The sequence below is a fragment of the Hemicordylus capensis genome, chromosome 1 (genome assembly GCF_027244095.1).
Source record: "Hemicordylus capensis ecotype Gifberg chromosome 1, rHemCap1.1.pri, whole genome shotgun sequence".
NCBI classification, from domain to species: Eukaryota; Metazoa; Chordata; class Lepidosauria; order Squamata; family Cordylidae; genus Hemicordylus; species Hemicordylus capensis.
The window spans coordinates 216,909,354-216,936,905 of NC_069657.1; the positions used below are offsets into that span (position 1 = coordinate 216,909,354).

General features: G+C 41.5%; 1 protein-coding gene across 14 annotated transcripts in view; it reads right to left on the minus strand.

Annotated features, from left to right (window-relative positions):
- Window positions 1–27,552, minus strand: part of ANKRD44 (ankyrin repeat domain 44) — a 205,493-nt gene that overhangs the window by 76,603 nt on the left and 101,338 nt on the right. For all 14 annotated transcript variants that reach the window (XM_053277457.1, XM_053277467.1, XM_053277448.1 and 11 more), the window contains exons 4-9: window positions 24,840–24,910; window positions 15,453–15,653; window positions 13,194–13,281; window positions 7,088–7,230; window positions 5,610–5,822; window positions 2,694–2,772 (exon numbers count right to left, since the gene is read on the minus strand). In XM_053277457.1, the coding sequence (XP_053133432.1) occupies window positions 2,694–2,772; window positions 5,610–5,822; window positions 7,088–7,230; window positions 13,194–13,281; window positions 15,453–15,653; window positions 24,840–24,910 (795 nt within the window). The remainder of the gene's footprint in view (window positions 1–2,693; window positions 2,773–5,609; window positions 5,823–7,087; window positions 7,231–13,193; window positions 13,282–15,452; window positions 15,654–24,839; window positions 24,911–27,552) is intronic.

Sequence of the window (27,552 nt, forward strand, 5' to 3'; positions counted from 1 at the left end):
TGTTCATTATTAATGCAGCACACTTGTCTAGTCCAAACTCCATTGCTATATCGCTACTGAATATACGGACAGTGCTTAGCAGTGATTCGATTTCTGACTGGGACTTTCCATACAACAGATCGTCCATGTACATCAGATGGTTGATTTTACTTGATGTTTTAGATGTTTGGTATCCAAGGCCTGTTTTGTTTAGTATTTGTGAAAGTGGGGTCATGGCGATTACAAACAACAGAGGGGATAGTGAGTCCCCTTGGAAAATGCCTCTTCTAATGCTAACTTGTCCAAGTGTCTCGCCATTGATTGTTAACTGTGTACTCCACATGCTCATTGCTTTTTTTTATAAATATCTGAATGTTTTTGCTGACACCAGTTGTTTCTAAACATTTTAGTATCCATGTGTGAGGCAATGAATCGAAGGCTTTCTTGTAGTCAATCCATGCAACACTTAGATTGGTTTTTCTTCTCTTGCAGTTTTCTAAAATCATTTTGTCAATCAGCAGCTGGCCTTTTGTGCCTCTGGTGTTCGGGCAATTTCCTTTCTGTTCAACTGGAAGCTGTTTGTTAGTTAATAAGTGTTGCATCACTTCATCTGCTATTATTCCGGTTAATAATTTGAACATGGTTGGCAGGCAGGTTATCGGTCTATAATTACTTGGAACTGCACCTTTTGCTGGGTCTTTCATTATGAAATGAGTTTTCCCAGTTGTTAGCCATTGTTCAATATCACCTCCTTGCAAAATGTGATTGAACTGTTTTGATAGTTGTTTATGAAGGCTTGTTAGGTGTTTAAGCCAAAAGCCATGCAGTTCATCGTCGCCTGGAGCAGTCCAGTTTTTAATTTTCTTTGCTCTTTCACTTACAGTATTAATTCTGTTGTTATTGTTAGATCTTGCATTTGTTGGTTACATTTTTTGACCTCTTTCATCCAGCCTGCTTTTTTATTATAATCTATTGGATTGTCCCATAATTTCCCCCAGAATTGCACTGTTTCTTCTTTATTTGGTGTTTCTAGGTTTCTTGCAGTTTCTCCTTCTATGCTTTGGTAGAAACGTCTCTGATTCGACTGGAATTGGAGATTCTGCCTGTGTTGTGTAATTCTGGCTTCATACCTGCTAATCTTCTTTGACACTGCTGTTATTTGCTGCTTTATTATTTCCAGGACTTCTCTAATTTTCCTTGAATCTAGGTGGTATTTTTGGATCAGATACTGTTTGGTGTTTTCATTCTTCAGCTTCTTGTCTTTCATATCTTTCAGTTTACCAGCATCTGATCTAAGCCTGGAGATTTTATTTTCTAATCTAATCTTCCATTTAGGTCATGTACTTCTTTCTTTTTTGACAGGTCCACTGATCTTATATCCGAGCTCTTGTGTTGTTATTGTTGCTGCACTGTACATTAGTTGGTTTGTTTCTTGCAAATTATTGGTTGTTATTTCTGCAAGTGCAGCATTGACATCTTTTAATGCCTGAGCGAGTTGTTTTTGGCAACTGTTTTTAGAGCTGGAAGTCGAACCCTGGTGGTTGTTTGGTTCATGTGCTCAGTTATTTTTTTGCTTTAGTTCTTGTTGCTTTTCTGTTAAACGGCATTTGGGTTTTTGAGGTGAAGGCAAAGGGGAGGTTGCCTGGTTTTGATTTTGAAACAGTTCAGCAACAGTGGCATCCTCTATTTCCAACACCACCTCCACCTGCGCCTGAGCAACTTCTTTAATTGGTGGTAATTCTTCTTCCATATCTTGAGCCTGTGTTGCTCTTTGCAGTTCTTCCAGCTCAACTCCTGTGAATACTTTATTTCTTATTATGTATCTTCTCTGGTCTGCTAGCCTTTGTTCTGTTATTTCTGTATCTGGATGCTTCTCTTTCCAAATTTGGTACATTCTTTTAAAATAACCTCTTCTAGTTGGACTAGACTTGTAATAGCAGATCATTATTTCCTTGTTGGCATTTTTCGTATATTTTTTCCGGTTAAGTGACGTTTCTTCCAGTAACCTTGCACTCTCCAGCCCTGGTTGCTCAACTGCAGATCCTGAGTCCTGTTGCCCACTTGCCACCAGATGTCCAGGGACATAGCTCAGGGCGGTTTATACAGAGAAATAATAAATAAATAAATAAATAAGAAAGAAAGAAAGATTGATCTTTGTCCCCAAAGGGCTCACAATCTAAAAAGAAACATTAGATAGACACCAGCAACAGTCACTGGAGGGGTGCTGTGCTGGGGGTGGATCGGGCCAGTTACTCTCCCTCTGCTCAATAAAGAGAATCACCATGATAATAGGTGCCTCTTTGCCATGTTAGCAGGGGATGTAGCGGTCATTCTCACAACCAGGCAGGCAGGGCGAATGGTGGGGAAGGCTACATAAGCCCACCTTCTCCGCAGATTATCTTAGAGGGCCATCTGGGTTGTGATCTGCCGCTGCCCCAGGGAGTGCGGGGACCGGGATGCGTCATCCCAGCCCCCAGAAATCCCATAATGCACCACATAAGTGCATGGTAGGGATTCTCCCAGGCACCCATCAGTGATCAGGGAAATGTGATTAAGGGAGCAATCACTCCCTTAACCTGGTTTATGAGGGGCACAGGCCTGATAAACAATTAGTCAGGGAGCCCGCACTGGCTTGCAGGCCTTGCAACAAAAAACACTGTCCTGGAGAATTAGAAAACATTAAAATAATATAATATCAGGAAAAAGTATCTTACCATTTTGAATGAGGGTTTGGGACCGTGTGAACCTCCCATGTACAGCTGTCATGTGAAGTGGACTCTTCCCATCTTTGCTCTATCCAACACAAAAACACCCACAATTAGTTTAACACTGCCATTTGAACATATTTCAGTTTAGTAAGAACCACAGAGTTTCTACCTGTCCATAAACGTTAGGGAATCTCCATAAATCCAGCTTGCTCATAAGTAGAACATAATATGCAGATTCTACATGCAGATAAACTCTACATGCAAAGTTCGTCTGCATTTTTTGTGAATGCAAAAATGAACAGTCTTGCTAGCTTTCAGTTTCAAAAATATGAGGAGGAAAAAGGGCTTCTAGAGCTGGTAAAGAGCCACAGCAAGCATATTTTTAAAAAGCAATTTGTGGTTGTAGAAATATAATACACCGCCCAGAGATGTAAGCCGCTCAGAGACATAAGTTTTGGGCGGTATAAAAACATGTTAAATAAATAAATAGATAAATAAATAAATCTAAATTATTTTATATGCCATAGCCACGCTACAAGATGCCCCTGCTAACTGGACAAAGAGGCACCTTCTTAACATGGCAATTCTCTTTATTTAGCAGGGGGAGAGTAACTGGCCCGATCCAGTTCCAGCACAGCATCCCTCCAGTAGCTGTTGCTGGTGTCTGTGTGAAGATTGTAAGCCCTTTGGAAACAAGGAGCCACCTTATTAATTAATTAATTATTTCTCTATGTAAACCGCTTTGGAAACTTGTTGAAAAGCGGTATATAAATATTAGGTCGAGGTTGATCGTGAAAGGTGGTTTATAAATTTAAAAATGAAATGAAATGTAAATGAAGGAATAAATACATAAATAGTCAAGGGGTATAAAAGTTATATAAACAACTGTTTTGGTGAATGTGTTGCATGCACAATTTTAGATTGTGAGCCCTTTGGGGACAGGGATCCACCTTATTTTTATTATTTATTTATTTATTGGATGGATAGATAGATAGATAGATAGATGATGATGATGATGATGTCAAGTTTAACAAAGGAGACAGTCCCACTCTAGTGTGCACTATAGTACCTATCCCACCACCCCCATGCCTCATGTGTTATGGTAGATTTGCCTCTAGTATAATCCCCTATAATAATAATCCCCTGCTAATAATCCCCTGCTAACTGGGCAAAGAGGCACCTTTTAATGTGGTGATTCTCTTTATTTAACAGGGGGAGAGTAACTGGCCCTATCCACCCCTAGCACAGTACTTCCAGTGACTGTTGCTGGTGTGTGTCTTATGTTTCTCTTTAGAATGTGAGCCCTTTGGGGACAGGGAGCCATCTTATTTGTTTGTTATTTCTTCGTGTAAACCGCCCTGAGCCATTTTTGGAAGGGCGGTATAGAAATCAAATTAATAATAATAATAGTGTTAAGCTGGGGTGAAGAACAGCAATACAGAGCACAAGACTCAGACATAAGAGTGAACTCAACTCTGTGCCACCATTAGGCCCATGAGTTCTCCTACACCTGCCCAGGTGTGCCCAAACACTCATTGCCTCTGTGACTTGTGTCATATGTTAAAGTAATTATAAAGATATTAAGATAATTAAGATCATGGTAAGATAATTCCTCTTAAGCCACCTGTGAGCTAAAATGACCATTAGGCATCAGTCACTCATTTTCCCACTCCGTATATCGTAATAATGTGATACATAATCCATCATTATTCTGTGATCACGAAGCTCCTTGCTGTTCTGCACATTTTGTCCAATGACAGAGATGTGTATGAGCTGGCAGGGCAGGGAGCAGTTCCCTTAAGGAGCCGGTAGGCACTCCTTACCTGCTCGTCCCCACCCTGTCGCTCTTCTGGGTGCAGCGCCCGGTCCCCAACTGGCCGCGCAGGTCTGCGGTGTGTTCCCCATGCGGTGTCAGCATGCACATGGCTGACACAGATGTGCACCAGCCATGCACACCAGACTCCACGCGGAGGCTACACAGAACAGCAGTGCAGCCCCATGTGTCTGGCTAGGGACTGGGTGCCGTACCCGGAAAAGGGACGGGGGAGGGACAAGCACGTAAGGAGCTCCTTAAATGAACTGCTCCCCACCTCATCGAGCTGGCTCCAACACCGGCTCATGCACATCCCTCCCCAATGATACAGCAAGTAACTAGATTGCACAACATTTGCCATGTTAAAAAGGTAGCAACTCCAAGTAACCAGTGTGTCCCTCCAGGCCTTGGAGGAAGTTACAGTCTCTCTCTCTCTCTCTCTCTCTCTCTCTCTCAGTTCCCCTTTCCCATGTGTAAAATGGGTATAAGTGGTCTATTGCAAACAATTATATGGATGCTAAATAAGGTGACTGTAAGGAATTCAATGAGCTAAACCTGGTAGGTTTTTCCCCCCCTACGTGAAAGAAATAAAAATATATTAAGGCTATGTACACAATCATCACTGGAGCAGGGAGAACCGTGGGAGGGAAGGCAGGGTTTCACCTATCTTCCCTCCAGACAAATATTCTGGCAAATATTTGGTGCGCTGTCGCATGCCCACACGACCCACACTACTCCATGTAGTGCAGATCACTGGAGACCGGGACTCATTTTCCCAGCCTCCAGAAATCCCTCAATGCACTGCACAAGCACAGTGAACTGGGGGATTCCCCCGGGAATCAGGCACTCCATGAGTCGGGCACTCGGGCCCGACTGTGTGTGTGCTCAGGCTGCATGTAGCCCGAGAATACACAGGACCCCGGCGCCAGGGTTAAGGGCACACTCACACCCAGGCTGGACTGCCCTAGCCCAGGTTAGGCTGCTGGTGAGAATAGCCTTATTGTGTAAGAAAAGGCTCTCAGTTATCTTATCTCACTTTACTCCCAGCCTGAGGAAGTTTTAAATAAAAGCAGAGATCTAGGCAATCAGAACAAAACCTATGGTTTTACCTGAATGTTAACATCCGCTCCATTATTCACCAGCAGTTCCAGACAAAGAGCTCCATGAGTAGAAGCAGCAGCAAAATGCAGGGGTGTGAAGCCACTGTTGTTAGGCTGGTTGACATTAGCACCATAGTCAATCAGCTCATTAGCCACAGAATCCTGCCCATTGTAACAAGCAATATGGAGTGCAGTATTTCCATAGATGTTCATTTCATCAATCTACAACAAGACAAGAGCATTTATTTAAACTACAACCATCAGCTCATTGTTTTTGCCAAACCCACCCTTGACTGTATGCTGACATAGCTGGAGAGTTGCACTGACATGGGCTGTAATTGTATGCAACCAGATTTCATTGACAAAAATATTCTCCAGTAAATAGCAATTAGCTTTCAATATGTTCTTCCCTTTATTTTTATAGTTTTTGGTCCTCGTGGAGAACACCGGAGATAATCAACTTGGCAATCAACAAGCAAGCTTTTTTACCTAGACTCAGGCAAAGGAGGGAAAAACCCAACTATTTTTCATAAAAATTTCTGTTGAATGCCAGTAAAAATAGCAAGTCTTAAGAGCTGTCATGAAGATTTTGTGGAGGAAAGATACACATTCTTTCAAGAAAAGACACTATCCAGCAGATTTTACAGATCACGCCATAAAATAAAAGTTATAAGAAAGAAAAGCTTTAGCACATACTGTATATTTCCTTCTTGTGGGGTCAAGTTCCACTGCTGAGTTTATTTATAAATGAAGCAATGGAACTTTACACACCCAAGAAGGAAATATTTGTGCTGAAGCCTTCCTTTCGTATAATGTTCATTTAATGATATGATTTTAAAAAATTGCACTGCATATCTTCTTGAAGGAATTAGTTTTCCTCTCACACTTTTGATGGAAATCTTCAAGGTGGAACACAAGACAGGCCTTTCTTTACTAGCTTTCAGTAGAGAGTTTGAAGAAAAATAATTAGAAACACAAAGCTGCTGCTTTTTTGTCACCTCAGTCTGGGTTAAAACTTTGTACTTTATTGCTGAATTGATTATCTACTTTGCTGACTGAGGGAATGACATTATAAAAATGTAGCAGTTTGCCCAGCAACATGGAAACTATTATCTTCACTTTGAAAAAGTGCAACGGGTATAGATCATAGATTTCAGTGGTACCTCTCTACATGACATCCTGTATTCCTAATGTATTCTGAGTCTGGTGGGAAAAGGAGATAGAGATAATCACACCTAAACCTGTCACTTTCACAACAGCTATGGTATATTAGTATCATGGCCAAGAAGGATGGAAAAATCCATAATCCAGGTGACAGCAATGGGGCTCCTTCATAAACCTTCTGAATGAGAGAATAAATTTTAAGCAGCGCTGAAAATCCAATTCCATAGCAGGATGAAAGACCCAACAAGAAGGAATTATATGCAATTAAATTACAGCATTCAATGTTCACTAGCCTGTTAAAAATAATATTAATTGCTTCTTACCTCCACACCAAGATTGAGGAGATGTTTCACTACACTGATCTGCCCGTTGGATGCAGCAGCATGAAGTGGAGTGTAACCCTTCTTATCTTTACAAGTTACCTCAGCACCATGACTGATCAGTAATGCAACAACTTCCAAGTGGCCTTAGAAAGGTGGCAGAAAAGAAAACAGTAAAATTACCTAGCAATCCTTTAATCTAATTTATTTATTTTATTACAGAGATTTTGATCCCGCCTTTCCAATATAGTCCAACACCCAAGGTGGCTAACAGCATTTAAGAAATAAACACAACAGAATACCAAAACATAAGGTAGAAGAGCTGGTAATGAAAGCAGTTTTTTAAAAAGCACTTAATGTAGCATGAATAAGAAAGCAGCTAATCTACAAAATAAAAGCTTGCTAGAATAAAAATGTTTTAACAGCGCACTGAAAAGGCAATTAAAAAGGGGCAAAGCGAACCTCTTTAGAGAGGGAGTTCCAGAGCTTGGCTGTGACCACAGAAAAAGCCCTCTCCAATCAGTCAAGTCTCAAATATTGGGGAGAAGTGGAGAAGGGCCTCCTCAGCAGATCTGAACAAACAGGCAGAGAGAAATGGGAGAAGGCAGTCCTTCAGGTATCCTCCTTGCATGGCAGTTTTCTTACATCAGTATCTCGTTGCTGATGTATTGTGATTCATTTTGGGGTTGGAATAATCTACATTTTTCAAGGAAGTTCACTCTATACAGCATATTAAAAGTTGCAGACAGACCGTCTTTAAGAAAGCTGACAGCGGTTTGAGAGACATTTTACTTTGTATAGCACACACACATATTTCTCTTGACCTAATGTTGCCTCATGAAATAGGTTGAAGTAATACACCTAAAACATACAAAAGCTATTTATCAGAGATGAAAGTGAAATGAGTGTACACTTACACAAGCAACAATCTCACTTTCAAATTGCCTTCAACACTATGAAAATACTATTCCTTACTCCTAGCCAAACTGAGGACAATAGAATTACATATACCACCACCTAGCAATACATATATTAGGTGGTATATAAATATACTAAATAAAGAAACCAACAAACTAGTGGGCCACATACTGCACAGTGTTCCATGGGCAGTTTGTACACTGCCTGTGCTGCAGTGGGCTTTTACAAAAATTGGTGGAGTTGTGCAACAGCTCAGTTCCACAAATGCCCCAAAATGCATAAATGCAGCTGCGCAATAGTACAACCATTATTTTCAATGGCCATAATTTGGTACAACTGCACTTGCACAATTTAGACATGTGCAAAATGATGCTTTTGCAAACTTCACTTATTAATTTTTAAAGCCAGCAGCAGCATGGGCAATGTGGACACCACCCACAGGACACTGTGTGGCATGTCAGCCAACCATAATAAAGATGACGACGACGATGTCTGGATTAAGTCTTTGGCTAGGTCATTTTATCTTACAAAGAGTTAAAACATACTTAGAGATGTAATTACTTGATAGCTCAAAAGATCTTTTCAAGGTAATCTATCTCACCATTATAGACAAAAAATTCAGACTGAATGCTGGGAAGCAGAAACCCTAAATCGTTAGATAAGGTCCAATTAATAATTTGTCAAAATTATCATATATTTGTTATTCACATGTCTTTTCACAAAATTTATAGCCAACAAGAAAAGGTAGTTTTTTGTGATAGGGTAACACACACAAAAAGATTCAAAGTACTAATGTACAATATAATATAGTGCTTCACAACAATTACCGTAATAATTTTATATCAACATTTCATTTCACTGTTACATCTAGAGAATGAACCTTCAATAAGATTTATTCTGTATATTAACAGTGGCAACACCAGGGGAAAAAATTGAGGTGGTGGGGACAGAAAGAGCAAAGTGCATTTATGGGTGGGCAAGTTGTGTCCCATGTATTAGATTTCTGAAAGAGAAATGAGGGGGGCAGGCGGGGGGAGGGAAGTCACATTTCTGGAGGATGCTTGCTACCTATGTCCCCTAACCCTTGTATATTAAAAAGATATATCAGAATGAATTGAGTTTGCTCCCTACTATTTCTCATTTTAGAAATTAAATACATAAGGGATGGTTTGGGCAAGGCAAGAGTGGGTTAACTTCAGTTCTGCATGATCTACTTACTTTCTTCCTATAATTCCTTTCTTCCTGAGGTCCACCAATGTGTTTTACAAATCTGGACTCTTAACTCTTCAGGAATAACTAGTCCGTGTAATGATCCTGAGTATGCACCCTTGCTTTAAAATGTTGCTTAAAAGTACTTGGGTGTACTTGAGTGTACCCTAACCAAGATCCAACTATCTAGTACAAAATACAGTGCAAAAATCTGAACTAGTTGACATTAGATGATCCACCAGAAATTGTTTAGTGGCACATTCATAATAACTCACAGGCACCATGCATTATCTGAAAATGATACCCCATGTAGCAGATCCAAATTATCCAGTCTTTCCCCCTTCCAGTATATCCATGTTTATTTTCCTAATATTCTTTCTTTATTAAAGGGACCAGAAAGCAAAGTACCATTACAACATTAGGAGGTTCCAAAAATAGGGCTTTATTCATAGCATCTATTAAATCAGCTGCATGAACTGCATCACTAAAGACAAAGCCATTTTTGTAGTAATATTTTTTTCAATGGCTTTGTCTAAGGAACTTTTGAAGGAGAAAGCAGGAGGGAAATCAATTAAGAAAGAACTCAAACACACCATGCAAGGAAAAATTACTGAAATCCAAAAGTAGAATAGTTATTCACATAAATATTTATTCTGACAAAAAAATCAGTAGCCCACAATATATTTGGTTGCACTTTTGGTTTTGCTTCCTTTTTTAATGGGAATTCAAATTTGAATTTTTTTTTCATTTAGAGACAAAGAAACATTCACAGCTGGTTATAGTTAACTGGGTCTTTTTGGTTTCAGCCTCTCCTCATGTAACACACAACACAGAGCTATTCTGATAATGAGGCCTTTCTTTTTGCATGAAGAAAATCCTATTAATAAAAAGGCTTCTGAAAACTAAACTTCATTATGGCAAGATACTCCCAAAGAACCAGCTGGACCATTTTGCTAGTAACAGTAAGAACACTACCAACACACTGCCTTGCCGTTTCAGTGCAAGCTAACTTCTAAAAGTCATTATTTTACTGGAAAATGCTTACTGGAAAAGAAATGATTTCAGAAAAAGACTAGGAATGCATGGCACCTTTCTGCTAAGTTTTTCAGTACATAGGTATGGGGCTTTTAAAACCCTTTGTTATGGCAATTGCAGCTAACACTTGTTACTGATCAGGTTTTCCAGCATTCTAAAATTTGGAGCTTTCAAAGATGGGGATGATTCAGAGTTTGTTTTTCCAGAGGTCTGAGTCACTGCTGTGCCTGTATACATTAGCAAATCAAAGGCACATCCACCTGGCCACTGACCTTGCTTCCTGTTCAGCAAGGTCACAACTGACTACTAGAAGATCTGGAGTCTCCCTGGAAAATATGGGTACCTTTTTTTTGCAACATCGCAATGGAAGAATTGTCACAGCTAAGGTCACTGTACACCAGCAGCTGTTCACGTGAGCTGTACAGACAAGCAACAACCAGCACAGACTAAAGCTCCTGGTGCGTCTGGACGGTACAGACACATGCTGCACAGCCTGAGTGCACACAATCCCCCTCAAAAGACATGTGCCTTTTAATGTGTGAACCGGAAACACGTATATTTGGTAAAATGTGTGAAATGGATGGGTGGAATTTCTGAAGGTCTGTTGACAAGCAAGAGAAGAATGACACATGCCAATACATGCAGGATTGCCCCTCTAATGGCACCTCATTGTCAAATTCTTCCCCCTGTGCCAATAATGTGTAGTTATGGAAATGTGGGATCTATGACTGGTGCTCGTGTCTACCTTATGTTTCTTCTAGATTCTAAGCCCTTTGGGGTCAGGGGACCATCTTATTTATGTATTATTAATTTTTCTATGTAAACTGCTTTGAGATTTTTGTTGAAGAGCGGTATATAAGTAGTAGTAGTAGTATGACATAGGTTTCTCTCTCCCCACATCCCTCCAAGTGGCTGCCAATAAAGTGGAGCAAAGGCAGGGAAATGTACAACATGGTGACAGTACACATTGTGGGCAAAGGAGGGGAAACCTGATGCAAAAGTTGCCATTTTGGAAAGAAACCCACTTTCATTGTTGCATCTATTTCCAGCTGCCGCCGCCGCCGTTGCTATATTGCTTTTTGAAACAAAAAGTATTCAAAGTGGTTGACACAGAAAAAGAATTATAAGGAAAAGATAGCTCCCCTGGGAGTTCTCCACACAGCAGGCTTTACCATGAGTTTTCTGCGAGGTTTTACTGCGAACTCAAAGTTATCCTCAAAACCCAATGCAAAAAGTGGATTTTTTTTTAACCTCAGATATAAATCAGGCTGCACTCTAACACACAGTGAAAAACCCAAATTTTGTGTGAAGTGCTCCCCGATAGCTTGCAGGGACTTTGAGGACTCTGCCCAATATGTAAACGCACACCCTCCATTCCAGAGGAGATATAAGCTAAAGGGCTTTAAAAGCCCTGTGTGGAAAACTTCCTGTCCCCAAGGGGCTCACAGTCTAAAATGAAACACAAGGCCGACACCAGCAAAAGCTACTGGAAGGATGCTATGCTGGGGTTAAATAGGCAGACGTTAAAAAAAACCAGGAAGCACCCAACCGAAAAGCAAAACAAGACAAAATCTCAAGGTACTGTGAAGCATTTATTGGAGCCCAACACATTTCATCAACAAAATACTTTCTTCAGGGGCAACAGTTTTTAGTATTTCTAAAAGAACTCTAACAAGTAATCCTTTACATAAGCTTGTGAGAAGGTAAATGACTACTTGGTATTTGTTATTGAATACTATAAATCGCTGCCCCTGAAGAAAGTCTTTTGTGGCTGAAAGGCCTTGGGCTCCATAGATGCTTCACAGCACCTTGAGATTTTGTCTTCTTTTGCTTTTTGGTTGGGTGCTTCCTGGTATTTTTTCCATTTTCCAACACAGTATTTTGTCTCTTGTTTTGCTTTCTGCAGTTTAATAAGGCCAGTTCCTCTCCCCCTGCTTAATATAAAGAGAATCAGCACTTTGAAAGGTGCCTTTTTTGCTCAATTAGCAGGGCCTAGCAGCTGCAATATAACATCTAATATGCCATATAACATGGATGTAGAAGTGCCTTTCCTCTGTGCAAACTGTAACTTCTGAAGCAGCCCAGAGCAAGCATTAGTCAAAGGATGGCTCACACCTGCAGAAACATTACTTGCTCTCCCATAGTTTGATTACTCAACACTTGATAAGCTCTCAGCCAATTGTATAAACCATTTCAATAATAGTGTGTTTGAGTGATCGTTCTATTTGTAGTATTTGATCTCTGATGGCACATTCACACAGTCAGACCTCCAACTGATGGTACAGACAACACAAGTGAGAAACATGCATAAATGAACAAGCCCCATGTCTACTTCTATTACATATAGCCCTTTTCAGAGGAGCCCCCAGAGATCAGCAGTTAGGATTGCTATAAACTTTCCAGGTAATTCCTTACTCCCCTCTGAAAGGGAATGAGTCTGCCAGATAATCCTCTCTGGCTGTGCCTGAAACACTTCCACATCTAAGGGCCATTGTAGTGTAGTAGATGGAAGCTTTGAAAACAGGAGAATCAGGGTGAGATCGTTGCTGAGCAAAGTCAGGAGATAGCTATGGGCAAATCACAGCTGGAAGCATCCCAAGCAGTGGAGAGAAAAGAAGAGACACTGTTAGATGGAATTAAACAGTCCGCAACTTTTACTGGTTGTAGTGTATCTGATATCAGGAGTGAGGATCTGTCTCATTTGGGGGGGGAAGTGAACACAGCAGAGAATCAAAGCTCTACTGATAGCTGTATACAGAGTACATGATGGTCTTTCAACTGATGCTGGCGATGTTCTGGAGGGAAATATATCCATACTTCCCAGGGAGATTCTAGCCAGATGGAGCAAGTTCTTAACTTGCAGCTTTTAAAATGCATCTTTTTCATATGCATTTCAACCAATTCCACACCTCAGTGTGTTGCCAATGAGTATAAAGGAAGTTCTTACCAACATATGCTGCCCAATGCAAAGCTCTTCGGTCCTTTTTGTCAAAGGCATTAATGTTTGCCCCTTTAGCCAAAAGCAAGTTGACCATCTGAATAAAAACAAAAACAATAATACATTGTTATGGGACATAGTGCTAACCCATTTGTTGTGGACTGCTGCATGCCACAAATCTTTATGATGGAACATTTGTAATTCTTGCCAAGATTGCTTTAGTGCAGTGTTTCATCTGCTGTTTTATTATTTCATTTAACCACTGAGGTTTTTCCCCTCAAAGTTGCAAAAATGTATGTTGAAGAGTGGCATATACATTTGTAAAATAAAGTTAATTTTAAAAGCATTATTATATATTAGTGAAATATTATTATATGCATTATTATGATCATTTAAAAACCTGAAATAAATCTTTTCCTAAAATACTCAGATTTTCTTGAAGTTCTCTTCTAGAATGGTCAGCTTAACTGTGCTGAATATCTTTTGAAGACGTTTCACTTGTAAAATAATCACTAGAAACACACAGCCTGCTTCTTGTAGAGGCATCAGGCAGGATTCAGACTAAGTCATGGCTATAAAGCCCTGAACAGCTTGAGTCAAAGATATCCAACAGAATGCCTTCTTTTTCATGAACCCCATCACCTATTAAGAACATCAGGGGAGGTTGTGGTTACCATTGGCTCCATTGATGGTGACTCAAAACCAGTCCTTTTCTAGGGTTGCCCTGGAACATTGCAACATGCTCCCTACAAAATTAGACAACCACCCCCCTTTGGATGTTTTATAGAAAAATCTGAAAACATACTGTTTAATCAGGCTTTTAAATTAAGTTTTAAATTTTTTAATCTATATTTTAAATTTTTAATTGTGTTAATGTTTTATATATTGTTGTGTTTTAAATTAAAACTATTACAAAATTTTAAATTAACTCAACAAATTTAAACCACCTGTAGAATTGTATATGGGGCAGTACAGAAATGTGCCAAATAAATAAAAAATAAATAAATAAAACTAAGTCCCATTGAAATTCATGGGATAAAATATGCAGAGGCGATGTGCATTCTGGCATCACATGAGGGCAGATGGAGGAGAGTGCCACCAGTGTGCGAAAATAGCTGGGAGGAGTGCCACCAATTCAGGAAGTGGTGGCAAGCAGCGGAGGAGCAGGTATGCACCTACTCTCCGTTTTAAAGGGGCCAAGGATGTGTTCTGAATCGCATGTTGAACTGTGATTCGTGGACATCTGTAGCTCCTACTCTTTCTCCTCCTGCTCTGCACATGCAACCCTCCCTCCCTCAGGAAGGGGATGAAGCAGTGAGGCAACTCCTCCTCCAAGCTATTGCTGCAGCCACATTTCCCTCCATCAGCACATGGCAAGAAGGAGGAGCCACTGCCACCAAGGGACTGGCAGTAGCAGATCCTCCTTCTTCACCCCTCCTCATCAGCCAAATAACTTCCTCCCAGAGGCCACTGAGCCTTTGCAAAAGGCTCTGGGAATCATTTCCACTTGGAGATGGGAAGAGGGGATAGAGAACCTTGGTATGGGGTCTTTCATCCAAGAGAGACAGTGCCAATGCCATCTTCTTACCTCTCCTCATATGCAAAAGGAAACATTTGGGGGGGAGATTGCCAACTGGGAGTAAGCAGCAGCACTGGGACCAACTCACACTGGCATTGCTGCTTTCTCTCAGCATCCCATAAGGGGTCTGGCTTGTCCTTGGGGTTGACCGCAGGCACTTATATAACCATGGCCCGCCCCTCAGGCCAATGCCAACTTGCCCCCCACCCCAACAAGGCATGGACTAGGAATTGCCTTTTCTTTTCATTTGAAGAGGCAAATTTGTTGAACAGTAGAAGATGAAGTCAGCAACACTGGTCCTGATTCAATACATTCCCCAGAAGTTGCCTGGCTTCCCAAAATTCAAGATTTCAGTAAGTGTGCCATCATAAGGACTAATAAAGAGGCCGTAGTGCCAGATTTTGAGGCTCTACTGGGCATTTCTACAACTGCTTTGTCATTAGAATTTGTTCTTGGCCAATCACAATCAAAGAGAAAGCAGGTATGTGGTTATCTTCCACAGCAAAGCTACCCCCAGTCCAACATAATAACAGTGCTGCCCAGTATCATCATGATATAACACTGCTGGTGCTGCTGCATGACAGCTAGCGGCAATTACAGCACAAAAAGAAATGCTGGAGGTCCTCCCCACCAGCCCCACTGACAAGAAAGGTGCAAAGTTACAGCAGCTATGCTACTGAACCACTCACTTCAACATGGCCATTCAGAGCAGCATGGTGCAATGCTGTTCGACCCCCTCTGTCGGAGACGTTGACACTACTCAGAAGTGGAATGATCACTTCGGCACACTTCACGGCTTTATTTGCAGCTGCTACATGCAGGGGTGTCTGCCAGTTCTTGTCTCGGGCGTTGACGTCGGCTGAATGTTTAATCAATACTTGCACTGCTTCCTACAAAGACAGCAGAGTTAGATCTTACAAACAAGCATTTATGATAACAACAGAGGATACTTATGATTCTGTGTCTTTGTGCCTAATGGTGCTCACATTACTCCCCTGTTACACAGGAAAATGAATACCAAGGAGACAGTCCTTGGTATTCATTTGAATATATCCCACTTGAATGAAGGGTTGACAGAGATATTGGATTTGGTTACTGCTGGTGCACACAGAGGTGTGTCTTCTTCCCTCCCCCACCTGCCCCATCTACTATTGCTTGTGTTTCAAGACAGACATAAAATTTAACACTTTTCTGGTTGCTAATTCAGATATTTAGGAAGAGCATATCAGTACTCAAATTACAGAGGGAATGTTGGGGGGAGCCTTCATGAAATCCACTAGCCCATCCTGACTCCACCCCCACCCACCCCCACCATGAGACTGACCAAATCATGCTTTTCATCACGGGCATAGCAAGGTTGGAGGTGATCTTGGAGGAAAATTTGGATGAACCTGCCCCCACCCCGCCCCGGCCATTCATCCCTTGCCACCTGCCTTCACTGGGCAGTGCCTTCCTGTTGGTGCTCAATCAGGCTGCCCCATTCCAGCAAGAAGAGAACTTAATGGGGCCACCTGTTCTTGGGTCACGTGTCCCTATCTTGATGTTAGAGAGTGGCTAGCACAGGCCATGAGCACACAGCACATGGGGCAACAGGACAGGCAGCTGGCAGCCCATGGGGACCTACAGCCCAGACATTCACTCCTCCACTTTGCCCCATGTCGCAATGGTGGCTATGCCACTGCCCTATATTGCTTTCTAAAAACAGTAGCTAAGGGGGGCAAGCCCCCTCTGCCCTTCCTATAATTTAAACACTGGATAGCCTACTCTTAAAATATTGGATGTGGGCTGGTATTGTTGTATTATTGCATACAAGGAAGGAAAAAGACAGTCCAGCTTTCCTAGTAGGATTGAAGTTGTGCGTGTATTTACAATGTAATTGAAGATCAAACCAAGCCCTTCTTCATAGTGATGGGGTACTCTTACTGGTCATCACGTACCCATCTCTATTTCATTGCTACTTTATAACTATTTGCATCATCATGATAAAGCACAACTCTGGAAAATTCATTATTGAACCACATTCTACAATGAACACTAGTATAAAGTATGTACAAAGGCACTGAAGAGTAAATGTTACAGTTGCCCAACATGGCTGCTTAAAGAGAGCCCTGTTTTCTGTTAAGCTCTGCAACAACTGAAATCTGTCTTTGCAAAAAACAAAATAATGCTTCATCTAAAAAAAAAAAAGATATAAGATTATTTTCCAGTAATTACCTTAATTATTTTTAATTAAGCAAAAAGGTGTAAAACAATAATTACCTAAATCAAATTCTTCCCAATAACGTATATATTTTTGTTTATATTTTATTTGTTTATATTTTAATTTGTGACAACCATCCTCTTATATTTGTTAAGAGGACAGTCATAAGCAAATTTCTATAGAGACTGAACTGCCATTAGTTTTAATTCCATAGATCTCTATAGATTTAGCCTGTTCTGGCAATGCTCCAAGACAATTGAACCACATTCAGTTCTGGCAATAATCCAAGACAACTGAACCACATCCAATCCACAAGATTTTTTTTTTGACTACCAATAATAATATTTCACTATTAGTATGACTCGGCAGTTTTATTAAAAAGCCATTATTTTGATTTATTAAAATAGAATTCATTTGACATAAGGATGCAAGATGTGGTCAAGACATTAACAAATGCAATTTAAGCGAACAGAGAGCACAGTCCACAAATAAAAAGGAGACCTGACTTGCTGAGTGAAAAACTCAGCTGGTAAAAGGTGTCATTTGTTGGTTCAGCAAAAATGTAACCGATTTCTAACCAGGAATTGTCACTTGCCCATAACAACATCTTTATCTATGATCACAGATCAGCTACAAAGTTTAACAAACAAAATAAACTAACATTCAGAACCAACTGGATCATGACTGTTGTCATGTTTTCACTGCAGCTACACAAAACTCAGCTACCATACAAGTTATAAATTGGTTTGTATCAGAAAGAAGTAATGTGATATAAAACTCATCCAATCTACCTGGATATTTAGAGAGAGAGAGAGAGAGAGACTTCATGCAAGAGTCCTTATAAAAGGTGCAAAATAACGAAACATGCTGTATTGTTTCAATCTCCTCCGACCCACATGGACAAGTTAACTCTGCTAATGACACTTTAGAATATCTATCCTGCATAAGTTCAGAAGGGAGAATTTTGTGTCTAGCCCTAAATAACTCCTTTCACAACCTGGGTAAAATGATAAATAATTCTCAGGTTCCCAGGCAAAATTTACAGGCAGACTTTCATATTCTGCGATATTCTATTAACTTCATTTTGATATTTTATATCATTCAGCCTCTGTAGAAATACTTGTTTGGCCTGATTGTATCCTAGTGAAGTAAGGAGCTCTGTTGAAAGGCCATATGAATGTAACTTCTTTGAGATTTCGGACTTCCAGCTCGACAAGTGCTCATCTAACAGGACTAGCGAAACGAATCCTGACAGAAAAAACTGATTGGCCTTGAGCTGATTATATACCTCCAAGCCCTCACCTTAATTTTGGACATACCAGTCTCTAATCTAAGTACTGCATTAGATACGCATCTAGGGACAGAGAGAATGGTCCTTAAGAATTTAGTTTGAACTGTCTCTATGGCATCCCAATTAATATAGATTCCCCTTGTGTCCCATATAGAATTTGAGCCAGGGTTTTAGCCTCAAAGAGCTTTCAAGCTGCTATAATGATTTATTATTTTATTATTTTTTATTTTTACATTTATATCCCGCTCTTCCTCCAAGGAGCCCAGAGAGGTGTACTACATACTTGAGTTTCTCTTTCACAACAACCCTGTGAAGTAGGTTAGGCTGAGAGAGAAGTGACTGGCCCAGAGTCACCCAGCTGGTTTCATGGCTGAATGCGGATTTGAACTCGGGTCTCCCCAGTCCTAGTCCAGCACTCTAACCACTATACCACGCTGGCTCTCCTCTTTCTCCTCTTTTTGTGAAAAAATATATATCTTAATGGCCACTGAAGATTTTAGTGCCATTTGCATAACATGCTCAATATGGGACTTCCAAATCCTCATGGAATGGAATACTACTCCCAGATATTTAAAATTAGGAACCCATTCAATTCGGTTTCCCTCAAAAATCCAATTTTGCAATCTCACTCTTATCGCAAATACCATGATTTTCGATTTTTCTAAGTTGATAACCAGCCTGTCCTCTTTAAAGTATTGGATTATAGATCTCACAGCTCTTTTAAGACCAATTGGATTACGTGAAATGGCTGCCGTATTATCTGCATACAAAAGTATGGGAATATTAATTCCCGCAGTATTAAGTGGATGAATCTGAATTGTCTAAACTTTTGGCCATTGAGTTAATATAAAAATTAAATAAAGAAGGTGCCAAGATAGATCCTGACTCAACCCCTTTATGGGTGGTAATCATTTTTGAGAGCAACCTTTGTGGGTTGCAGTTCACTCTTAGGGAAGTGTTCTCACATACAACTTCTTGATAAGGAAGTGTAAACACCTGTTGATGGATGACTTCTTAAATTTTTCCCAAAGGAGCACTCTCAAGATTTAATCAAAAGTCACTTTAAAATCAAGAAAGGCCACATATAAAGCAGGGTTAGATTTACAAATATATTTATCTATTAAATGTTGTAAAACTAGGATATGATCAATTGTTGAGCATCCAGATCTAAATCCAGCTTGCTCATCCCCAAGTACACCTTCAAGTTCCAACCAGTCTTGGAGCTTTTGATGTTGGTCCCTTGCATACAACATACTTATTGCGCTCTGTAGGCTAATGGGGTGGTAATTAGCTGGGTCACTCTAGTTGCCCTTTTTATATATTAGGACAACTATTGCTACACCCCAATCCTTGGGAATGTGCACGGTTTGATCAATGTGTGTGAACAGGGATGCTAACAGAGGAGCCCATATATAATGCAATCTAGCCATTACACATGCTAATCAAGCCATAGATATTATGACACATTTGGATTTGGGCAGTAAGGATTAGATTAGAGATATGCAGAACTGGTTTGATCATTATCAGACCGCCACAAACTGAGCCGGTTCAAGCAGTTTGACCGTGAACCACTTTGAACCGGTTCATTGAACCAACTGGCTCAGCTGACTGGTTTGACCGAACCAGTTTGCATTCTCACGGTTCAGTCTGAATTTGTTTTGAATTCAGACCAAACCACGCCAAATGGTCCATGCACACCCCAAGATTAAATTTTAAGTACTAAAACAGCCCTGCTGACATCATCATCATCATCATAATTCAATTTCTATACTGCCCTTCCAAAAATGGCTCAGGGCGGTTTACACAGAGAAATAATAAATAAATTAGATGGATCCCTGTCCCCAAAGGGCTCACAATATAAAGAGAAACATAAGACAGACACCAGCAACAGTCACTGGAGGTACTGTGCTGGGGGATGATAGGGCCAGTTACTCTCCCCCTGCTAAATAAAGAGAATCACCACGTTAAAAGGTGCCTCTTTGCCAAGTTATGAAAAGAAGATATTTACTAAATACTAATAAACTATCTCACCTGAACCACTTTTAGAAAGGACTGAATAGGCTTTAAGTTTTAAAACAGCATCAGAAAGTCTAGTGTGGACTAAACTAAATAAAATTTAAGATGAGACTCCCAAGTTGAAATCCCCCTGGTCCATATTCCTGTTCAATTATTATATTCATCAGGTGTGGGACTTGGGCAAATCACTATCTTTAACCAATGCCTTCCTAATACATACCGACTGGCATACAGAAAAAGTTAGAGAATGGAACCAACCAACTCTTAAAATGCTAGAATGTGATTCCATCTACCTCTCCTCTTCTGCCAGAGACGGCTATTTAAGTGGAATGTCAGATGAGGAAACTCTCAGCAACATGGTGCCATATCATGCATTTTGTAGTAAGGTAGAGGACAGCAAGGACCCTGGAACAAAAAGTGAATATGGGCCTCTGCCCCAAATCCTCCTCCTTCAGAGAGGTATGAGAGAAAAGAGCAAAGAGCAAGTGTTGTCACCCAGCTGGCGGGCTCCCTTCTCCCTTAAGAGGCTCAGGGACATTTCCCCCCTCTTGTTCAATTGGATCTACATCTCTGGAGGAGGAGGAGATGCAGGGCCATTGCTTTCAGACTGCATAACCATGCATAGACTGCAACCTGCATTTCCAGCCTAAGGTGACAACAGAACATCTGATAAAAATGTTCTGAGGCCATTTATCTGTGAAGTTGGTTATAATAAAGCACACATGTATGTCTTTACTGACAGAAATAAAGTAATACCAGAAACAACATAAGTGTGACCCCTTAACAGCCCTCTTCAGAAATTACTCTGCGCATGTTCACTGAACATACAGCGAGGGAAGCAGAATGATGCCCACTGGCCCCACGTCAAACACTGTTTTTTTAGGGGGGATTTGTGACAGAAAAAGCATAAATTCCACATTATTATTTTCTCTCAGCCAAGCTCAGTTGTTTCATTAGAGTCCTGAAGAGGGAAGAGTGGCATTAGGAGACAGATTGTGAGAAGATAAACTGTGGTCCAAAGGGTTTAGTGCCACCCACGTGTCTGTCTGTCTCTGTCACACGCACTGCTATCTCTCTTAAAATGGGACTCCCCAAGCCCATTTTCTATGCAGCTGGGGTAGCTCTAACCTTAAACTCATGGATTTGCTGCTGTTGCATGCAGTTTAGCAGCAAAAGGGTTATTCATGCTAAAGGAATTAAAGCCAATCTAGTTAGGTCTGCTCTATTCAATAAAAATCACCAGTTTTGAGACATTAATCAAAAATAAAACCTAATGGGCTGCAGTTTCTGGGTCATAAAGAGTACAGCTGTATCTCTTTGTTTTTTATAAGTTGTTGTTAAACCTTTACTATTAATGTGGGCAGGGTTTCCTCCCTTAATTTCTTTGCAAGCATTTGTATTCTGTTAAGAGATTTCCTTCAGTGCACTTTGCTAGAAGCCAGCAGCTGGGAAGCTCCACTACTAGCCAAACATACACTTGCGTTCAGAAATGAGTTCCAAGGATTCATGCCTGCAGACTTGGCACCCACACTGTAGTGGAAGCAATTCCGTCAATCTCTGGAGAAAAGCCAGCTTGCAACTTTTCAAAAAGTAAGCTCTCTCAGCAGCCTAGTCACTGGCATACATTGTGTTGACTAAACGTTTGGGTGATGAAAATGCAAACAAAAATGGCAACTCAGAATGGAATGACGATACTGTTGAAAATTCAATCATTGTTTTGTACTCCCTCACTAAGTCTTGTTTCTGAGGCAACAGTGAGGAAGCCACACACTGGCCTCTGCAACCAAAACCAGTTTAATGGAATCATAGTTTCTCAAGACGATCCGTTAATTTTCTTCCAACTCTCATCTCAATCTTCAAATTAGCAGTCCAAACACATATGAACTACTACAGGGGCGTAACTATAAAAGGGCAAGGGAGACAGTTGTCTGGGGGCCCACTGCCTTGGGGGCCCCCCAGAGGCAAGTCACATGACTGACTCCCCCAGCCGCACACTCACCTGGGCTTCCTTCAGTTGTATTCTTCTCTCCTCCCCTCCCCTCCGGCCAATATCCCCTGATTACCAATGAGATCAATTTTCCTTTCCTGAAGCACCAACCCTTAAAGACCATCTGATCTGATCCCACCTAAACCATTTCTCGTTATTCAACTTCAGCACTGTCTGAACCTTCTTTTTTCCTAGAGTTTTAAGCTGGTTTGATATAGATTGTTGCTTGCGTATGCACACTCATCCCCTCGTGGTCCTTGTCAAGCACAGGCATTGCGAGATTTTGTAGTGCTTCCAACCTGCAAAACCAGTTTGTGACAAGAGGTGGGGGAAAATAAATGAGCTTTATCACACCACTCCCTAGAGAAAAAATGACTGACTGCCTCCAGCCTAACTCTGCACAGGATTGCAGCCTAAGCCAGAAGATCTCTATGCAATGTCCTATTTATGTCAAGGTTATTCCAATATCTTATTATCCATGCACTGCTTCCTACTGCATGACAAATCAAGTGTCACATTAAGAAAGATCCTCTGCCAGGACGCTGGAAGGCAGTGGCTGACTATTCTTACTCCAGTTAAAAATAAAGTTTGCTTTCGGTAAATCCTGCATTCTTCCTTCCTTCAGTCTTGAACTTTGGATACCATATGGGTTAATATGGAGAACATTACACATGCCTGATTTTATTTGTAATTGGTGATCAGAAAGCACCAGAGGTCAACCTCATTTAAGCATTGGCATTTGAAACATTAACAATCAATTTGTAGTATGGGGCCATGATTAGAGCTAATTAATTAGCCAAATGGAAGCCGATAAATACATCTGCTCCTGGAACAGCTGGAAGTTAGATATTCTGTCTCCACCCTTCAAAGGGTTAAACTTTTCCACTGTGTAAGTTTGTTTAGGCAACAGCTAGAGGGATTGAGAGCAATGTTTTAGAATTCTGTTTTTTCCTTCCCCCACCTCCTAAAGTTCATCTATGCAGGTTGCTTCAGCACCAGCCACCTTTTCCTGAATTGGACATCCTTCATTCACAAAGTTTTTATGCAGAATCCAGACAATGTCTCTGCCAAAGCATTCCATTCCAGGGTTATTCGTATTTTCCTCATATTTTTCAAAGTCTGGTTTATGGCAGCTTTTCTGATTTGCAACACAAATGCAGCACCAGCCTTACACACATGGACTGGCAAAGTGCTATTGATGCACATGGCAGCAGCAGATGTGTGCCATGAGGTTAGGTTGACATGATGGCTGATGTCCTGCTTAGCACTGCCAACAGGTTCCCTTCCCCCATTCCTTTTAAACGACATTCACAGTCACCCAACACTTGAGACTCAGCTGCTGTGACCCCCAGCCCCCCAAAAAATGAATGCAGAAAGGAAAAAAATGCCCACCACCCACTGTACTTGATCTTCAACACATCGTGCTTCTAGAGGAATGAAGGCTGCACCAAATCCTTCCATCAGGAGTTGATGGGGGCAGTGGAGAGTCCTTTATGTGAACACCACAGGAACTCTCCCTCCCTTATCTATGCAACAGCCATTACAGCACTGAAACAGCAACTAATGCAGGGAAATTTGGGTACAGGCAAGTAGGGATGTTCCTGCAATGTGATTTGGCTTCCAAATCACAGCACAATCCCTTTAAAATCGAGGGCTTACCAGCCCCTGTAATGTGGAAGAGAGCAGGTCCATCCCTGCTCCTCCTTGGCTCGCCGCCACTTCCGTACTGCTGCCACTCTTCCCAGCTATCAGTGTGTGCTGGTGGCACTTTCCCCCCAAAGCCTGCATGTGCCGGCATCACACACCAGCTGCTGGGGGAGAGTGCTGCTGGCATGCGCTGATAGTTGGGGGGGGAGCGCCGCCAGTATGGAAGTGGTGGTGGGCCGAGGAGCAAGAGGGATGGACCTTCTCTCCTCCGCGTTAAAGGGAGGAGAGCAGGAAAGTCCTCAATTTTAAAGGGATTGTGCTGCGATCCAGAAGCCAAATCTCGTTCTGGCACATCCCTACAGGCAAGCCTTAAACATTGAGGGACCTACATGAGGTTTGTACAACTTGTGAACCACCAAGCGATGGCCTGCCAAATGCTTGGCAACAGCCTTCTTTTTCGCAGTCCAAGACAGGCAACAAAACAGGAACTTTGTTAAGCCCTTAACAAGCCACAGTAAATGGCGAGGGGCCTGCATCTGGCTTGGCCTATGTAGATCAGCAAACATGACATACAAGACAGAACGAAGGATCATTGGTAGGTCCTGGGTCCTGAGGTGTAGTTCTTACATCTTTCTTCCATTACCTCACCACCATCTCCCAGGGTACCGTCTTGGGGATCTTCTGGATCCTCACCTACTAAATATAGGCATGATTTGTCCTTACCCCCTCCCCGCACAAGTACCTTAATTTGTAATTTCACTACTTGATGGATTTTAGATGGTGATGTAACTAATTTCTGGAATACAGATATGGGCTATAGTATCAGAATCCCTCTTAACTCGCCAGAATTTTTATTTTTATTTTACTTTGCCAGTGAAATATTAGGAAGCATCTGCTGCTGCCCGAAGGCCCAGTGCCTCAGACAGATTACTCACTTCACTCCTTGAAGCAACTGCTCGGTGGAGAGGGGTCAGCCACATGTTGTCCTTGGCATTGACTCGAGCCCCTGCAAATGAAAAGCACACAGCTTGAGATCAACTTAAACAAAGAGAGATAATTGGCAGTAAGAAGCCCATTACACAGACATGCATCTTAGGATGCACAGAATCAAATGCAATGTGGAATGTACTCCAGACTCCGACAGTATGCAGTCCAAGTTTTGGCACGTCTCAACAAGGTTGGCAGAAGACAAATTTGCCTCTGATGACTCTTTGATGAAACCTGGAGAGTTCTGGAACACTGTGGGAGATGCTTTTAAGCCTCCGTTGTGAGCCACACTGTTATATATGCCATATAGAATGCCCACATTGATTCCAGTGTCATCCACACCTATATTATGTGGCCATCTTCAACAACAGAGATGTTATATAAACATCTGTGCTTGCTATTCCTCTTGACCACTGGACATTGAGATCTATCTTAATTGGACTTTACTTGGCTTTATTCTGTCACAATTCTGTTTTGACTGTACTATATGTTTATTGCTGATTCAAGTGTTTCTGTAAGTTGACCTGAGAAGTTTAACCTGAAGGGTAGGAGATAAATTCAATCACAGCAGCAGCAGCAGCGCTGGTGATCTGGCTTCCAGACTAGCACCTGGAGTGCCGCTTAGCTGGCCAATCCCAGGGAGTGCAAAGAGATGTAAGGGACATGTATTCCATTCCCCACCTCTATTTCACATCCATATCATTTTGTCACTTTGTTTGTTTTATTGTCTAATTCTTTACAGGGCTGAGCATATTCCTCTTTTACCATTCAGTGTGAGAAAATCTAACATGTTGAAAAAAATAACGCTACGTACCAGGATGTACTACTTCCCTTCTCTCCCTCAAAAGTCTACCCAATCTATAAATATGTTATTGTAGAGGTGAACAGACTTCACTTGCAGAATCTGCTTTGTTTTTGACTGAGGATGCAGAGGTCTGGAGCCAGGTGCAAAACATGGAGGTAGACCAGCCCTGCTCAATTTAGGCCCCTAGCTGTTTTTGAACTACAACTCCCATAATCCCCAGCCATAGTGGCCAATTACCAGGGATTATGGGAATTGTAGGTCAGCATCTACAGGGGGGCTGAAGTTGAGCAGCCCTGAGTAGACGTAGGATAAGGGACTAAGGTGCCGTGCCTCTGAGCCCTTGTTCAGCCCATGAGTTTCTTTACAGTAGCATAACTGAGCTCAGTCCTTTCACACAAAAGTCCACTCCTGGTTTTTCCCCTAAGTTTTCTTTTAAAAAAAACACCACCACCAGGCTGTGATAATAAAGTAAGATCCCCATTCTTAAACAAGGGGAATCAGAAATTCTTGCCAATCTAAAGCAAATCACCCAGAAACCTACCAGCAGAATACAAGCTACCTTCTGCCCAGCCCTGATTTACAGGTTATATAGCCCCTGCTATATTTTACATTTAGGATTTAAACATTTCTATATGTTCCCCTTTCTCCAGCACCAATTATTAAGAAGGACCATACAGAAGGGGGATGAAATCTTCTTGAACCACCGTGGTGTAGTGGTTAGAGTGTTAGACTAGAACCGGGGAGACCCAAATTCAAACCCATATTCAGTCATGAATCTCTGGGCCAGTCACGTATCCCCCAGCTTTATTCTTCTTGTGAAAATGAACATAACTATGTATGTCACTCTGACCTCCTTGGAGGAAAGTGGGATAGAAACATAAATAAATACATTGTGCCCCCTCACCACAAAACCACTGTGCATGTACGAAAAATCTTGCCATTCTAATTTAATGGCAACTTGAATGGCTGCCTTCTAAGATTAAAATGTGGTTGGGGGATGCATTCATTCACTGATCGGAATAAGCACTCAGAAAATCCAGTCGCTCGCGGCCCAAATGGGCCGCATGGCTCGTTTGCCCCAGCCCCTTGGAGGAGCATGTGACACCAGGGAGCCGCTTCGATTGGCTCCCCAGTTGCGCGTGGGTACAGGGAGCGACGTGCTCTCTGCACATGTGCTCGCTCAGTCTGAGCCTTGGCAAATAAGGTGGTTCAGTTGGAGAACAGTTTTCCCTCGACCGTTGTTTATGCTTTTCGCTGACCCACTACAGTTGCCGAAGGAGTCACAACCAAAGACAACAGCAGCAACAAAATGACCAAGTGCAGAAACAAGCGACAGTGTTATCAGTTTCATTATATGCTGGTTTCCACATCCTTTTCCCTTTGCATGTTTTGCAGGGCCTGCTCACCTAACAGAGAGGAATTAACTTCATATAGCTAGTTTAGTTTATCAGCTGTACATTTACTTTTTTTTAGACATTCTTCAGAAAAACCTACCAAGAATTCAGCCAAAAATAAAAGGGCTGTTCCAGATAGCTACCATCTTTCTGTATATTAAGAGGGGGGGGATTTACAGGTTCATTGTACTTTCACTGCTGTGTAGACAAATTTAGAATATTAGAAAAATTTAGTCTTGCCAAACGCTAGCACAATGCTCTATTTGAAAAAGTTATTGTGGCAATCTGTCCACAGGGCCAAGGGCAGTAGAATAATCTGCTCTGAGCACTGTTTAAATCAGGGACAAGCCTACAGATTGGTTGCTCTAAGTTTACTGCACATACTGCAGCATTCTAACCACTGGTGGTACTTCCCCTGCATGGCAAAGAAGAGCCCCTTCCCAAGGCCTTTGCTGGAGCAGG